Raw genomic sequence first — 17,241 nt, 5'->3', positions numbered from 1 at the left:
ATTAAAAAAAAAAAAAAAAAAAAAGTTTTGAAATTGTTGAAACATTTTGTTTGGATATCCTCAAAGAGAAAAATTCTAATATTCCACTTTGAAGCAATTTTGTTTCAAAATGTAAGCTAATTTTAATAAATTTAAATGTTTCTATCAACCTGAAACCAAAATTCATGAAAATTTGAGATTGACTTTTTTGTCTCAATTCCGAGTGGGAACATTCTTTGACATCTCAAAATTTTTTGCAGGACAGGAAAACCATTTCATGTCCAGCTCTAATAGGTTTCTTTAATTCCATTTTGAGGTAAACTGTTTAGTAATCATTGGTCTCCCATTATACAAATCTGAGGCTGTTAGAGATTTTGATGTGTAGTTGGTGAGAAAACTCTTAATTAAAACTAAACTAGTTTTTAAAAACAAAAACACAACATCCCGCCATTGGCCACTCCTTGAAGACTCTATCAATCTGTCATGTCTGAATGATGCATTAATGGCCCACCTGCTCATGGCAAAGTGATATCCAACTAACAGGTCAAACTTTATGGGTAAGATTGTCCGAAGCACTCAGTGTTGGCCTAAAACTGCTCCAATTAAAGTCCAATAGCGTTTACCCTTGATTTAAAAGGGAACAGAGTTAGGCCAACCCCACCTTGTGTTATTAATAGCTGTAATCTTACCAATGGCGAATATGTCTATGCCAATATTTTTCAAGGTCTGGGCAGACCGGCTGGCATCATCCTGTGATTTTCCGTCAGTCAAGAGGATCACCAGCTTGACTGCATCTGACCTGGCACCAGCTTCAGGTTTCAGATTTTGTTCTAGGACATGGGTCAAAGCGAGGCCTTGGGAAGAAAGAAGAATGGAATTAGACCCCTGAAAACAAGATTACAGAGATGCACGTGCCTTGGAGAAGTACAAACACCTTTCTCAGCTCCTTAGTCAAAACTGGGTATATCAATTCCACATGAGGGATACAAACACAGCTCCTGTGCTGTGGGAACGATCTCCTGCATTGCAATCTGAAAGAGACTGCTGTAAAAAGGTCTTCTAAACACAGCTACAGTGGCTTGCTTTATAAATAAACCTTTGGCGGGTAAAGGGTTAGAACTGACATTTCTGTCATTCCAAAGTTTTTCCTCACTTCATTTCAGACCTCCATGTTGCTCTGCGACTCTGGGGTTGCTCACAGGCAGGCGATGTTAGTTGCTTTGTTTCAAGAGATCTCAGAAGTTTCAGTTTCAAGTAGAACTCCACACACATGTAAAGAATGGTGGAGATTTTGCAAACAAATAAGAACAAAGGTGAGGCAAACGGTGGGCAGATAAACCTTGACAGTGTCCCTTTAAAAAAAATGCATGTGCAAAACTGTGTGCCTGATTTGCATGCATGTTTATTCCATTTTTGCTCACAATCAAAGTAGTTGTGCATGGAAACTAGGCTTGACATTCCACACAGAGATTTAATAAAAATCATGCCTTAGATGTATCAGCAGCGTAAACAATCCAAAACCAAAACACAATGAACTTTACCAAGTCACTTATGGACCTCTTACCTGATCATGAATATAATGAAACACTAATATTTTAAGCAAAGCCAACAAGGCACTAGGTGTTTTCCAAACATAAATGAAGGCAAATTTCCTGTCTTGAAGATCATACAATATGCAGCCCCAATTCAACAAAAGCACGTAAGCATGCACTTAGCTCCCACTGTTTCAAGTGTGGCAGTGCTCTGCTGAATCGGGGCCTAGAAGACAGACACACAGACAAAGCATAAGGAAAAGGGATAAAATATAAGCCAAGTGGTCAAGATGGTGACATAATGTTTCAATCACATTGAATGAATGGATGAATTTGGGTAGAACATATAGATTTCTCCCAAATTTAACCATAATCAACCAGACCGTTTCTTGTAATCTTTACAGTAAGAGGATGATTTTCCCTTTGTGAAGTTCATTCTTCATCCTGCTCTTAAATCCTACCAGATCCTGTACAGGAGTCCAAGTTTCCCAGATTATCTCTGGACTTCATCTCCCTGGACCCACAGAGGCTGAGAGTGCTACACATGACTGCACCAGTCTCCCAAGGGAGTACTGCTGAGGCCACATGTTGGATCTGGGGAGACTGAAGGGGGGAGCTGCTCCTTCCTCCCCAACTGCAGATGCTCAGATAGTTCCCAGGTGTTTCCTAGTTCAGTGGCGGCTGCTGCTCTGGGGGTGGTGTCAGTCCGGCCTTAGAACGTCCATATTCAGTTATTATTTTCTGTAGTGATGCAGTCAAAGTAGTAACAGTCGTGCCTTTCCTTTTGCTAGGGCATTGGTGCTATCATAGCATGTGTGTGTGGGCGGGTGCACTTGCACATGTGAGAGACACAAAGGTCCCTTGTCCTTCATTACCAACAGCTTAGGTCAGAGATATCTGCACCACATACAGCGACTGCGCTGTACTCTTGTAACTAACGCTGCGTTAGTCCTGTATCCAGTTCAGACACATCCAGCCAGAATATTTCTCCCTTAATGTGGAGGATGCTAAGCTATTGGCTAATGATCATAGCGTGATTCTACGCACAGCCCAGCCAGAGACAGAGCTGTGGAGCTGAAGATAAAGCTTGTGTTACCTGTGAAAGTGTTGCCGCCTTTATATCGCAGGTTCCTCACTGCCTCTAACACCTCGTCCCTTGTGATGTAGGTGTTCAGGTTCCACTCTGTCCGTGGATCACTGCTGTACTGGGACAAACCTGGGGAAGGCAAGAGCAGACAATCGAGGGCAACCAAGGGGTTAAGCAGCAAGATGGAAGCTGCTTTTTCCCAGGATTGCCACAGACAGGCAGCGTTGGCTACCGGATTGTGCGCCAAACCGGTGGCAACAGATCTGAGATCTACTTCCAGTTCCACCACTGGCCTTCTGTGGGCAAAGTCACCTCTCCACGACTGTTTCTCCACCTCTGAAAGGGGGATAATGGTTCTTAAGTCCCCTGCAATGTGCTCTGAGATCTGAAGCGCTGTGTAAGACCTAGGGATTATTGTAATTATTTCCTAGTGTGAAAATTCAGGCACAATCCTAGCTAAAATTAGAGCAGTTGCCAGGCTCCTATTCCATCCCACCGTTCCCTTCTGCTCTTCCCTGTCACCTCCTGCTCTGTACCTGCGTCACCTTTCTCCCTTTAGTTACACTGGCCCAATTTTTCTAAAGTGGCCTTTCGGCTTCTCCTCCCCAGCCTGTTACTACTATTTATTCACTGTATTACCACTGCGCAAGGCACTGAACCTCTGAAGTGCTCCTCAAAATGTGGGCCACTGCACACACTGTAGTTGTCTATTACAACCACTAGAGGTCAGACAAGAATCGCTGTCAATACACAAGCCAAGGATCCAAGGTGCAGTAGCGTGAAAGAGGCTGGCCGAGAACAAAGTGCAAAAATGCAAATCCTACAACTACCCAGAGGGGCACTTAAACAGGATAGAGTTGGATGGGACCTAATGCCCTCCTTCTCCTTCCAAGGACTGCACGTATGACAGGGCACTCAAAAAGCTACGTTTATTAACCATCTAGCTTCGCTACTTAAAAATGCATTTGTTCAGCTTTGTGAAAAACAGAGCCATTAGCAGATCCTTTAGGCTCGTAGAATGGTCAACAAGCACATCCTCTTCAAGCCTAGGAGACATTCCCAGGAGACAGGTTTCAGAGGGGTAGTTGTGTTAGTCTGTATCAGCAAAAACAACAAGGAGTACTTGTGGCACCTTAGAGACTAAGGCCATGTCTACATCTAAAATTTTGCAGCGCTGGTTGTTACAGCTGTATTAGTACAGCTGTATAGGGCCAGCGCTGCAGAGTGGCCACACTTACAGCAACCAGCGCTGCAAGTGGTGTTAGATGTGGCCACACTGCAGCGCTGTTGGGCGGCTTCAAGGGGTTTTGGGGAAGGCGAGAGCAAACCGGGGAAGGAGACCAGCTTCGCCGCGGTTTGCTCTCGCGTTCCGCGAACCACCCTGCAAACCGCAGGGAAGGAGACCTGCTTGCACGGGGGTTCGGCGAACGCGAGAGCAAACCGGGGAAGGAGACCAGCTTCGCCGCGGTTTGCTCTCGCGTTCCCCGAACAAGCAGGTCTCCTTCCCTGCGGTTTGCAGGGTGGTTCGCGGAACGCGAGAGCAAACCGCGGCGAAGCTGGTCTCCTTTCCCGGTTTGCTCTCGCCTTCCCGGAACCACCCAGCAAACCTCAGGGAAGGAGACCTGCTTGCTCGGGGTTCGGGGAACGCGAGAGCAAGCCGGGGAAGGAGACCAGCTTGATTACCAGAGGCTTCCTCAGGTATGCTGGGATACCTGCTTATTCCACGGAGGTCAAGAAAAGCGCTGGTAAGTGACTATACTTGATTACCAGCGCTGGATCACCAGCGCTGGATCCTCTACACCCGAGACAAAACGGGAGTACGGCCAGCGCTGCAAACAGGGAGTTGCAGCGCTGGTGGTGCCCTGCAGATGTGTACACCTCCTAAGTTGCAGCGCTGTAACTCCCTCACCAGCGCTGCAACTTTCTGATGTAGACAAGCCCTAATACAGTTATTTGGGTATAAGCTTTCGTGGGCTAAAACCCACTTCATCAGATGCATGGAGTGGAAAACACAGTAGGAATACACACACACACCCCCCCCATGAAATCAATTCAGGTGGGCTATTATAGTTTTAAACTATTTCCCCATGCTAATTTTTCCCCCTACTGTTACTCACATCTTCTTGTCAACTGTTTGAAATGGGTCATCCTGATTATCACTACAAAAGTTTTTTTTCCTCCTGCTGATAATAGCCCACCTTAATTGATTTGTCTCATCAGCAAGGGTGGCTCCAGGCACCAGCACAGCAAGCGGCACACAAGGGTGGCCTGCCGGTCACTGTGAGGGTGGCAAGTCAGGCAGCCTTTGGCAGCTGGCCTGCAGGAGGTCCGCCGGTCCCGCAGCTTCGGCGGCAATTTGGAGGCGGGTACGCCAAAGGCGCGAGATTGGCATATCACCCACAGAAAAGCTGCCAAATCCACGTGACCAGTGGACCTCCCGCAGGCGTGCCACCAAAGGCCACTTGACTGCCGTGCTTGGGGCAGCAAAAAACAGAGCTACCCCTGCTTGTTAGAGTTGGTATGGCAACCCCCATCTTTTCATGTTCTCTGTGTATCTATCTATCTTCCTACTGTATTTTCCACTCCATGCATCTGATGAAGTGGGCTCTAGCCCACAAAAGCTTATGCCCAAATAAATTTGTTAGTCTCTAAGGTGCCTCAAGTACTCCTCGTTCTTATTCCCAGGAGAGGAGATGTGTTGGGTTTTATTCTGATTCTGTATTTGGAGGCCTGGAGACAAGAAGCTCTCTTACCTATCCTTATCTTATCCCGGGCAATATTGAATGGTGAAACCAAGGTGCTCAGGAACTCCCTGACAAGCTTGAAGTTGCCACGTCCAATACTCCAAGACCCATCCACCAGCAGGACGATATCAGTTGTGGCCGATGTGTCACATTGAAACTGAGGACCTAGGAGACAAAGTGATTGAGATCAGTCGGAGGATGCAGGAGCTGTGACAAGAGATCCCCAGCACTACAAATCAAAACACATCCCCTTGGCTTTAAGGGCAAGAATCAAGTTTGTGAAATGTCAAAGCTGAAGATTTCATAATTTCATTAGAACCAGGAGCCAATAGACCACATTTTGTGGTTAGATGGACCAATAGTCTGTGATCCCCATAAATTGCAGTGATTAGTTTAGAGCATTAGTCCGTGACAGTACTACCTATCAGTGCTACAAACTCAGCCCACATCTGGACAATCAAGCTTATGCTTTCTGTACAAAACTGCAGATAATGTACAGTAATGTGCCATTATAATGTAGATGACTGATCAGCAAGGCAGAATAGAATCCCACTCTCTCCTCCTTAACTGAATTTTTCCATTAAATAATCAACCAAGCAGGTACAAGTCTAAGACACAATCATTTGTGCTTCTGTAATGCTTTGATTTCAAAGAGCTTTACAAGTATTATTTCCATTTTGCAGATTGGTAAACTGAGGCAGAAAGGGATTAAAATGATGTGCCATGGCCAGAATCACAACCAATTTTCTTGCTTCCAAGGAGAAAGAGCTCAACAAGGCATCACCTTTGCCTGGCCACTTGGCTGAGTACAAGCTTGCTTATAGCATCAGCACACAGGTGTACAGGAGTGAAGGGGTATGTTCTTGGGGTAAAGAAGTTAAACCTTTTAGGAAATATGCGTCGCCTAAGCATCACTGTATGTAAACTGTCAGCTCCATTACATTCAGCTCTAATCCAGCTCTTTCCTTTATATCACACTAAATCTTACGAAATCTCAGGTGATTATTTAGTTCCATTCCAGCAGGAGATCCCCTACGGGCTATAATTATTCAGCTGCTTTCTCTATATTAAATCTAATCTCTTCCTAAACTGTTGGCACCATATGTCTGTACACCTCCCTCCCTACCCCATGCCTGCAGCTAGTGGGGGATAAGATAAGGCACGTCACTGATAAGCTGCACCTTTCCCCTGATCTTTTTCAGATGGAGGTTTTTACTTTTTTTGAGTGAACACCAGAGGGTACCGGGCAAGAGAGAACAGGCTGCACAGCAGCAGAAGGCATTCCTGCTGCTTCTCACAGAATTACCATGTGACAGCTAGGGATTCCAATGGTCTCCTCGGATGGACCAGATTCAGGCACGCAGGGCAATCTGATTTCCATTGGTGATCCCTGGACTGATTCCTCCCCGTGTGTGCCCAGACCTCACCACTCAATTGCCATTCCCCATTGATAAGACTGAGGGAGCAAATCCAGCGTCACTTAGGCTGTCTCTCCATTAGGACAAAATGTGTGTTCTTATTCTGAGCTAACCAACACAAAGTGAAACCCTTGTGAAGACAAGGCTTTGTACTTTTCACACGACTTAGCAGATCAAATCACAGACTAAAAGGAGCCTTTAACTTGACCTAATAACCCCTGTGAAAACAAGCACCCTGCGTACACTAGAATTTTACCTCAAGTTAAGAATACACCTTTTGTCCTAAGGAAGAGAAGGCCCCAGGAGACAGGACAAAAGGACTGGAGGAAACTAGAGTTTGATGATGGAAACACTGTGCACTATTGGTGCTACTTCTTGTAAAACTAGCCATTCCCTCCCAACCCCCATTTGAAAATCCTTTGCATATAATCCACATAGCTGTGAATGTATTAGTTATTCCCAAGTCTCTGCTACCAGGCTGCAATCATAGGAACTGTTATCTATCTGTAAGGTACTTACATGACACCTATTGCTATGGTATCTGAGTGCCTCACAACCTTTAGTGCATTAATCCTCACAACAGCACCGTCCCACCTTACAGGGGTATTATCCCCATTTCATAGAGAAACTAAACTGGTCCAAGACCACATAGGAAGTTTGTGGAAGAGCAGAGACTTCAATCCAGGTCCTCCAAGTTCTTTTCTAACCACTGGAGCATCCTTCCTCTCCATTATAAGAAGGAAAGTCAGATCTGCTGAATAATTTGGATGAAAATCTTTCAGTTTGTGGGGCTTTTCAGTTTGACTATTAACTATTCATTATTTGCAGTGCATGACAGGTCAGCTAAGTCACACGGTGTTGTTTTTACGTCTTGAGTGGATGCCTGAAACTTCCACACTAGAGAATAATGAATGGAGAAGAGCAGTTAACGAGTCAATGCACTTCCCAGTAGGAATTTTTGCACTAAGGTCTGCGACACTTTGCAGAGCTGCGAGCATTTCCATCAATACTTAGCAGGTCTCCAAATCGTGACTCCACACATAATAGCAAACTGAACAAACACCCAGATTCTTGACAAGATTCATGAATGTGGAGATGCCATAAAAATATCTGTCTACTGGGAATACCCTTCTCCTTTTGCTTGGATTGTTCAGAGGCACTGCCCCTGTTTGGGTAGGATGGTGAATATTTTTAAGCTGAATAACTTTCCTGGGTGCATTCTGGAGGGGTAGACGTTGTGTTAGAAACAAGACTCACCTCTCTTTAAAGTTTCCTTTGTGTGTTTTTCTTGGCCTAGATCTCCTCGCTCAGATTTTGTGGGGCTGCGCAAAGTTGTTTTCAGCATTGTCGGTGTTTCTGTCACACTGAACATGGTGTTGGGTTTCCTTCCGAGGGTTTCACTTGAGTCCTTGGATACTGCTGCCTTCTGTCTTCTCTTGTCAGGTCTGTCTTTTGCTGCACTCCACAGCAGCACAAAAGAGAAACAGCCCATTCTCCTTAGCACGTCATGCACCTCCCATTCAGAGGAACAAGTGAAACATAACGGAACACACTGGCTAAGTGCATGTATATCTCAGCACTGAGTTCTACCTAATGGAATGGCAGATTGGCACAAGTGTGTTTGACTGTGTCAGACCCCCAGCGGCTGGCTCACAGGGGCTAGAAGCCCTAACCCTGCTGCTGCTAATAGAGTTTCTCCTATCGGAGAAGAGGTAGAGATCTAGGATTTTTGAACCAAAATCTTAAATTCTGTCACCGCAGTAGATCATGGACTCCTATATGGCCGTGCCAAGTGTTATGAACTAGGGTTGTGATGTCTACATATAACCAGCCATGGATTTTTTATAAAGGGGCTAGTGCTCAGTTACCAGATGTGAATGCATTCCTTGGAGCTGAATTCCTGCGAGTCCCAGGTGTGCACGGACAAGCTTTGTCTAGCTGGAGAGGAAGCATATGCAATATGCCGACTACTGTGTACCTGAAGTAAGATTTACTCCAGGGCTGAATTTGGCCCATTGTCAGGGTGGTTTTTAAATGATCAAAGGCTCAGGAAAAATAGGAGTCTGCATTCTCAGAGGGAGAACCAAGACATGAAGCGAGGGGAGGTCTCATCCTTACACTTCCACAGGACCCTTAGGAATCTTCCTGGATTCTCAGACGAGGAGTCCTGTCCCTGACCCAGAACTGAAAGGCATCCTCTAGGAATGTTGCTTGGAAATATTCTCTTCTGATGGCCAGATTATCATTTATTATTTGGACTGTGGTAGCATCTAGGACCACCAGCCACAGACCAGGGCTCCATTGTGCTAGGAGCTATACAAACACCAAACAGTAAGATAGTCTCTGCCCCATTCCCCTTCCTTCTCCCATCTGCTACCCTGCCTCCTCCTGGCTTTCTGTGGCTGTTGGCCTGTGCACCGACCCTGCACATACCGGTCTTTGTTGAGGTTTCACTCGGAGGCAGTGACATTGTCTTAGCCGCTGGAATGTGCTCAGTTGCTGTATTTCTCAAAGGGGTGATGCTCTTTCCTGGGGAGGTCTCTCTGTTCTTTCGGGTATTTCTAGCCTGCGAGACGTTTTTCAGCTCCTGAACTGTAAGAGCAGCAGCAAAGGAGAAGGTGGAGAAGCAAAGGGAGTTGGGGTAAACCTGGTACCACTGAGATCGACCCCACGAACTGCAGCTCTCAGGCTCTCCCTGTGCCCTCTACCACCACTCCAACCACAATCACCACAAAAAGACAGTTCGTAACGCTATATCGATGTCCAACGCCACTCACGGAATGTTGACACTGCCCCCACAGGGTGTGACTGCAACTGGAGGAGACATACCCGAGCTAGCTCTGGTCAGGGACCGGCAAGCTGCAGCACCACATGCTTCAATATGTGCTAGTCCCGTGTGTAATTACCCACTGCTCCAGGAGGGCTTGTACAACCTCCACTGAAATACGGGCGGCTGCAATTTCCTTGCTCCATTAAAGCTAGCTTGGGTGCATCCACAGCACAAACATACCCTTAGAGGACTAACTCGAAAGAAACCCGCTTGTCCAGGCACTGTAGGCCATGCCAATGGGGACAGCACATACCGTGCATCATACTTACTCACAAATTTCCTTTTAGCAAACAGGGCTTCTTGGGAGCCATTGAGCACATAGATTTGCAGAGTGTATTCCTTCGTGGGGCTCAGCCCCCCCACTGTTGCCTTAGATGTTTTGGTTTTCAGCATGACTTCCTGTTCTGGGTCACCTGGAATGGGGTTTGCGAGGGGAGAGACACAAAACAGACACCTTTGAAAACAGGCTCGATGCAGAATGTGGGAGCTTTCTGAGCCGTGACAGGGGTCTCAACTGCAGGACACCGGATAGCTGAGCTCTTGCAAATTCCTTCCATCTAATGGAATGTAGGGCAGGCAGTACCCCATCTACCAATCCAAGGTACTTACACAGCCCCCTTTACTGGAGTATATGAGCACCTCCCAATTTTAGTGTATAAACACGTCTATGCAATGCCCCTGGTCAAGCAGTGCTATTATCTCCATTTTATAGCTCGAGGAATGAGGCCCAGAGAGATTAGGTCCAAATGTGTTAAATCGACTTCTAATTTTGAGTGTCCAGTTTTGTACACTTTGGGGAATGGCCTCCTCAGAGGTGCCGAGCACCACAGCAGAGAAGGAATTTTTCAGTTAGCTGATTTCCCATCCAGAAAAGTACTATCTTGTTGAAAACAAAACTGTTTGTGGGAAAGAGTTGGTTTTGATCCATTTCTCTGCCCAAAAAGTTTCAAAAATTGTTAGAACATCCTGGTCTGATATTTTCCAAACAAAATATTCTGGTGTTCTTGTTGGAAGTGACTTTTCGTTTTGAAATTGGAATTAATTAGAGTAAAAATCATGAAATAAAAAAAAATAGTTCAAATTGAAACAAAATGTTTCAGAATTGTCTAAGCAAAATGTATCAATTGATCCAAACTGATTTATTTTATTTTGGTTCATGAAAATTTGAGATTTCGATTGTTCTTCCTGATTCACGATCAGAAAATATTTTGGGAAAAGAAAACAAACATTTTCCCAGTACAAGAAAACCATTTCCTGACCATCTCTCCTGAGCACCCACCCCTGTCCTTGGTGTCCTTGGGAGCTGTTGGTATCTGGCACCTCTGGAAAGCAGAACCAGTAGGTCTAAAATTTGGACACTCAAAACTAGGTGCCACTTTTGAAAGTTTATGCCTAAGTGACTTGGCCATGGTCTCACAAGGAGTCTGTGGCAAAGCAGGGAACTGAACCTTGATCTTCTGAACCAATTGGTGGTACCCTAACCAGTGGGTCATCTCTCCTCTCTCTCTGTCACTTTCACCCCAGCTATCTGAGCAAACCCCATTTCTCTCTGGCTGATTCAGTTGCTCTATCCAGACAGAGGCCATTTCTGGAAGTGACGCCTTCTATCAGCAGGGCTAGCCTAGGTTTCATAGATCCTGTGACCAGATGTCACAAAACCCCCGACACATGCTTAGCGGCTACACAAGCACAGATGCCATTGGTAGGGATGGGGGGAAATGTTTTGCTTAATTTCAAACCATCGAACATACTGGAAAAGAGCCAGTGGTAAAATCTCGCTGGCTCACTGCTGTGCTAGCTTGTGACGCTGCTGTCCAGCAATGGATGGATGGATGGATGGAGAAACAGAGAAGTTGAATAGAAAGGGGAGGCCACAGGGCACTGACAGATCAAACAGTTCACGACAGCTCTATTACTGTCATATGTCTGGCAGCAGCTGCCAGCAGCACTGTTGCTACTGGAGCTGTCAGATGTTTGGTGGCGGCACTTAGATACCCTGGTTGCACAGAGCAGCTTCACAGGTGACCGAAGGCTGAGGTCACCACCACCCATCAGTTTAAGACAGGAGCTGCTGTGGGGAGTGGAGCAGTGACATTGCTAAGGGCTTCATCTCTGAGGCGGTATTTCCCCTGGGGTTAGTTTGCAGACCCAGTCATTCGTCCTCTTGCTGCAAGAATTTGTGACTTAAAGCAATACAACCTGCAATGCTGTCGAACTGCATCCCATCAGTGTAATATCGCTCAGTTAGAACCGCTGGAGGAATCTGCCAGCTAGTGATGCAGGATATTTCAGCTGGACCTTTGCCTCTGGGCAGCTGCCACCTTTCTGTGGACATGCCCCTACTAAACCAACATGGCACGAAGCAGCAGAACAGAGGGGACAGTATCTATGGATTAACTCTCCAAAGCCGCAGCCAAATGCATGTAAGGGGGAGAAAGGAGATGAGGGGAGGAGAGTGGTAACATGTTTTCTGTGGGCAGAAATTCTGATTGGCGCCACTGATTATCTGACAGGGTGACAGTGCTGCCTGTGCCTATCATTCTCCCATTGTGGCCCTGGAGCAAGGTTTCATCTACCATCCATGATCATGACAGTACCTCACCCCTGCCCAATAGGGAATTAAAGGTCTGAAGCTCCTGGAAAGATCTCATATGGTGTAACCCCTTGGGGTTTAGAGAGCATGACCCCTTTAAATCTTTTTCCCCCAAGGGGGGAGGGGAAGCAGTGAGAGGGGTGGCTCTGGAGTTGCAGAGAGAAAGAAGGACTGCAGCCCACAGGTCCTCACAAAGTGAAGCAGCAGAGAACCTGCCTGAAGCCTGAGAAGGACAGGGCAGCTGACTGGGGACACCCCAGGACAGGAGCCAGGGGGAGCACTGTGCCAGGGAGGAATCACCCCAGAAGGACAGGCCAGAGATGGACCCAGTATCACGGCTGCCCAGAGCTGGGGGGTTGTGAGTACTGGGGCTAGTGACTCTGCATTGGGAATAAGGAGGGAGGCTGTAGCTAGTTAAGTGGGGAGGTGGTCGCTCTGTGTGGCTTTGCAGAGAGTGGCAGAAGAGGGCACCGGAGGGGTTTGCTGGGGAAAGTTCATTGGCGCCAAAGATGACCAGCAGCACCCAAGACTCACCACTGGACTGGAACTTTGCTCAGGACTCCTGAACTCTGTGTGCAGACACATTGCTTGGTATCTGCCCTTCCAGACTGTGCTCCCACTGGGCCCGTGGGGCCTTGGTTTGGATGCAGCCCTGTTTTACTGCTCCCCCTATATTTCACCTTGTTGTATTTCTCCTCTCATCCCTCTGTAAATAAATATTTCCCTTTGTTATATCCATTGTACTTTTCCTGTGGGTGTGTGTGTTCACTCTGGGGGGTTTGGAACAGATGCCCCTGGGGTGGACAGGTTTTTTTCCTGCTGCATTCCTGCGTGTGCTCTCTCTTGGCCAAAGCTGCCTGCAGAGAAGACTCCATCTTGGCTACGAGGACGCTAGAGTTACAATGGCAATTCAGACAAGCCTAGGGGAAAGGAAAGAGTATCCTCGCTCTGACACAAACCCATGGTCACTTCAACTATAATGAGACATCTCTGGTGAGGCTGATTGAGTGAAGTTTGTGGTCACAAAACCAAGAGGGAGGGAGACATTGAGAGAAAGAGACAACTGCTCCCTGGACTGCTAGTCTGTGTCTGAGTTGACAGGTCCATGCGTCTGAAACTACTATGACTGACAGGTTTCTGATCCCTAAGCTTCTGAACTGATGCCTTCTTTAAAGGTCCAGAAATTACTCTTTAAATCTGAGCACTAGGGAAAGCCTTAGGCATGTAGTAGCGAATGTCTGTGAGAAGGGAATTGCCTGGATCACTGCAATTCTGACAATCTCCCATGCACACTGCAGCCCTGGTTGTAACTGGGGATGGGGAAGTGAGAAACATTCAACTCCAGCTGAGCAAACAGGTCCCTGCAGAGCTAGAAACAGGGTTGGTGAAAGCCCATCCAACAGCCGTTGTGCATGCATGCATTCCTTGCTGATAATTACCCTCCTCTGCTTCGCTGCAAGGCCTTTCAGTGACATAGCCAGGGACAGCAGCGCACCACTGTGATCGGCAGAAGTGCTTGACAAAAATCCCTTGGCATAAGAGAGCAGTAGATGGATGGATATTGTCCACAAAGTGTCCTCAGCTCTGGAATCTGCTGCCCAGCTTGGTCTTCTGGAGCCTGGGAATTCTACAAACTCCCTCTGCAAAACTCCTACCAAAAGGGGCAGCAGAATTAGATGGATTTTTTTTTCTGTTGGAGGAGGGAGTTTATAGTCGGAATTTGAGCTGTGTGTGGCCTTGTGTGGGATTTTACTATTATTTTAGTGGATCTAATTCCTGTAAAACCTTCAGGGCTGCAGAGAGAGGTGCCCTTACAAAAATGTAAGGCACCAGGCATGGCCTTGTCAGCAGACAAGGTGGTGTCAAAGTGGGCACCTCCCCTTTCCAGGGAGGACAAAATCAGTACGTAATATATGTTTGTGCTGTCATTTCAAGGGGTTCTGGGGATCTTCTGGTGAAAGACACTAAATCTTGCCAGTCACTCAGGGACTGTATTTATATGCAGAAGCTGATTCAAGACCTCAGGAACTGGAATTAGTATGCAGGACATTGGTAAAGAGCTGCTCCCCGGTTGCTTTGACATGACTATCTAGAAACACAAAGCATTCCAGGAAATCAGCCTGCCTGGACGAGCCAAGGGACTGTGTGCAAACGATGCTCTAAACCAGGGGTCAGCAACCTTTCAGAAGTGTTGTGCCGAGTCTTCACTGATTCACTCTAATTTAAGGTTTCACGTGCCAGTTATACATTTTAACATTTTTAGAAGGTATCTTTCTATAAGTCTATAATATGTAACTAAACTATTTTGGTATGTAAAGTAAATAAGGGTTTTAAAATGTTTAAGAAGCTTCATTAAAAATTACATTAACATGCAGAGTCCTCCGGACGGGTGGCCAGGACCCGGGCAGTGTGAGTGCCACTGAAAAGCAGCTCGTGTGCCACCTTCGACACCCATGCCATAGGTTGCCTACGCCTGCTCTGAACCATCCCCTGATGAAATGCACAGACTGTAAATGTGGACAGAAAGTACGTCAGAAGTTCCCCCACCTGGAAGCACGAGATAAAACACAGATACCCCATGGAGCTTTGAAGACTCTGCTGAAAAAGCAGTACCCTTAAAGTACGAGATTCCCAGTGCTGCCTAAGGGAGTTAGGAGCTTAACTTTCCTGAGCTTTGAGTTGAAGTTGGTGCCGAGCTTCTTTAGGTTGCTTTGAAAATCCCAGCCAGAGATGCTGCTGCTTCAGCAGCCCTGGGAGGAGGTTGTGAAGGGCACAAGGAGGTTCTAGTATCACTAATGGATGAAGTGTATTCAGACCATCACAGAAAGCAGCAGCAGCGGCCTCACCCCATTCAGTAGCGCAGGACGGCAGCGCTAACAGTGAGATTATTGGCAGTCAAACCCACATCCTCCTGCCCCTAGATGTGCGTTAGCTGAAAGTTGGGCTCAGGTGGCTCCTGCAACCTGTATCCCTTGCAGAGTCAAATCCAGATCCCAGCAGGACGTACCTGCCATGGGCTTCACTTGGATCTTATACCCGTTGGTGTTCCCTTCTGTTTCTTTCCATTTCATCTGTAGCCTGTCTTCCGAGAGGACAGTTAGTTTCAACCGGTTTGGCCCTGGAAGAAAAGCAGAAACATCACTTGTGTTAGGTCCAGAGGCACCTGTGGCAAGCAGTCCACACATACTCGCCATCTGTCTGCTTTTCAGATGGATCCATCAGTCCCCACGATTTTGGAGGAGAAGGTTTTCCTTCTTCTCATCTAACGGAGAATCCGTCTGTTGTCATGGCTCAGACCAGCCATGACTTTAAGGAGTTTACCATAACCAGCAATTTACTGAGCAAGACACCCTCCGTTCGTTGTTACCGAAAAGCAGAGCAGTGCAAGAGACAAGGAGGGCAAGGATAGTCGCGTGGGCATCTCAGTACCTGCTAGATCATAAAGGCAATGGAGACCAAAGTGGATCCAGGGCTTTTGCGCCAGCTGGCCTGCAACACCATAGTGTAACGTCTACACTTTGAGCAAGGATCATAGCCCCGCCCACCACCCTGGTTAATGGCCCTGAGCGTGCACCTAGCGTCTCGGGTGAGATTCTACTCAAGGCAGATAGCTCAATCAGAGCTAGCATGGGTGTGTCTCTTCGAGCTGCGACTTACACCCCTGGATCAAGGTGCAGGTTTCTCTGTAGCGTACCACCAAACATCTCAGAATTAGGACTGCATCAAACAGGATAACAAGGCGAAAGGTATCAAATGACGCACCCGTAAGACGTAAGTTGCCAAGGAGTACAACAATCCCAGAGATTCTATGTTTCGCAATTCTGCAGAGAGAGTTTCCCAGGCAGTTCCGAGGCCAGATGCTAAAAAATACACAACCTGATCAAGAGTAAGGCCTTGGCTACACTCACACTTTACAGCGCTGCAACTGGGGCGTGAAAAAACACCCCCCTGAGCGCTGCAAGATACAGCGCTGTAAAGCATCAGTGTAATCAGGGCAGCAGCGCTGGGAGCGCAGCTCCCAGCGCTGCACGCTACACCCGTAAAGGATGTGGTTTACATGCAGCGCTGGGAGAGCTCTCTCCCAGCGCTGCCGCTCCGACTACACTCACACTTCAAAGCGCTGCCGGGGCAGCACTTTGAAATTCCAAATGTAGCCATACCCTAAGTAACAACCTCTGACAGGACTATAATTCTGAAGGCAGCAGGCTCCAGCTTGTACCAGCCCCAAAACCTCCTGCTGCGGCCGGGAGGCATCAAACAATCAGTAAATGCAGAGGAAAATGAACTACAGGCAGGGAGAAGGAAGCAAGACTTATAATATGTTGGGCACATGCTCACAGTGGGATGTGGGCAGTCATTCCTAGTGGTTGGAGCAGGAGTCAGGCCTACTGGTTAGAACAGGAGCAGAGCCCAGAGCCAGAGCCACTGGTCACAGCCAAAGTTAGAGGCCAAGAATCAGGGCTGAGGATTAGAACCAGGTTACCCAGAGTGAGGCCAGGCAGGAGTGGGGCTGGGTTCCAGATGGGAACAAGGAGGTGCCGGAGCTATTTCAGCCGCAGACAAGTGCTTTAAGCAGCCACTAAACTGCTGCTTGCTGCTACTGAGCTTAAGTGCTGGTCTGCTGAGTCTTCCCACGGGCATAGCCAATCGGACAGCCTATTACAGGGCGGCCGTGCTCGTTAAGTTGGCACAGCCTGACTCTGATGCAGGCCCTGATTCCTGACAACCATTCCCTTTAAATCTCCATTTCAGAGAGATTCCCTATCTTCCAGCTAGATCCTTAAATTCGCGTTACTCTTTTAAATGATGATGACTCTTAGCTGAAATATAGCTACACAATACCTCTGCTTGATTGGATGCAGGATGTAAACCAGGCAGATTTATAGTCTCTCCACCTGAATATCACATACAAATTAAAAGCAACCTTTTCAGTAAGTTTCCCTCATTGCACCCATGAAATTCAACATGGGAGTGTGTCCTCTGACTGCATTTTCAAAACGTGCAGCAAAAATGTGGAAATAATTGCTCATTTCATTTGTAATCACCGTGATTGCAAAG

The 17,241-nt window shown here is 47.1% G+C and overlaps 1 protein-coding gene across 1 annotated transcript in view; it reads right to left on the bottom strand.

The window, feature by feature from the left end:
* COL20A1 (collagen type XX alpha 1 chain) overlaps nt 1-17,241 on the bottom strand; it is a 99,183-nt gene that overhangs the window by 68,048 nt on the left and 13,894 nt on the right. Inside the window, exons 3-9 of the mRNA XM_050918713.1 lie at nt 15,191-15,301; nt 9,860-10,003; nt 9,194-9,352; nt 8,018-8,215; nt 5,352-5,507; nt 2,608-2,727; nt 669-833 (exon numbers count right to left, since the gene is read on the bottom strand). Coding sequence (XP_050774670.1) covers nt 669-833; nt 2,608-2,727; nt 5,352-5,507; nt 8,018-8,215; nt 9,194-9,352; nt 9,860-10,003; nt 15,191-15,301 — 1,053 coding nt within the window. The remainder of the gene's footprint in view (nt 1-668; nt 834-2,607; nt 2,728-5,351; nt 5,508-8,017; nt 8,216-9,193; nt 9,353-9,859; nt 10,004-15,190; nt 15,302-17,241) is intronic.

Source organism: Gopherus flavomarginatus, chromosome 11 (assembly GCF_025201925.1).
Source record: "Gopherus flavomarginatus isolate rGopFla2 chromosome 11, rGopFla2.mat.asm, whole genome shotgun sequence".
Taxonomy (NCBI): domain Eukaryota; kingdom Metazoa; phylum Chordata; order Testudines; family Testudinidae; genus Gopherus; species Gopherus flavomarginatus.
The sequence above is the reverse complement of the archived record's forward strand: the minus strand, read 5'-3'. Positions and strand labels throughout refer to the sequence as shown.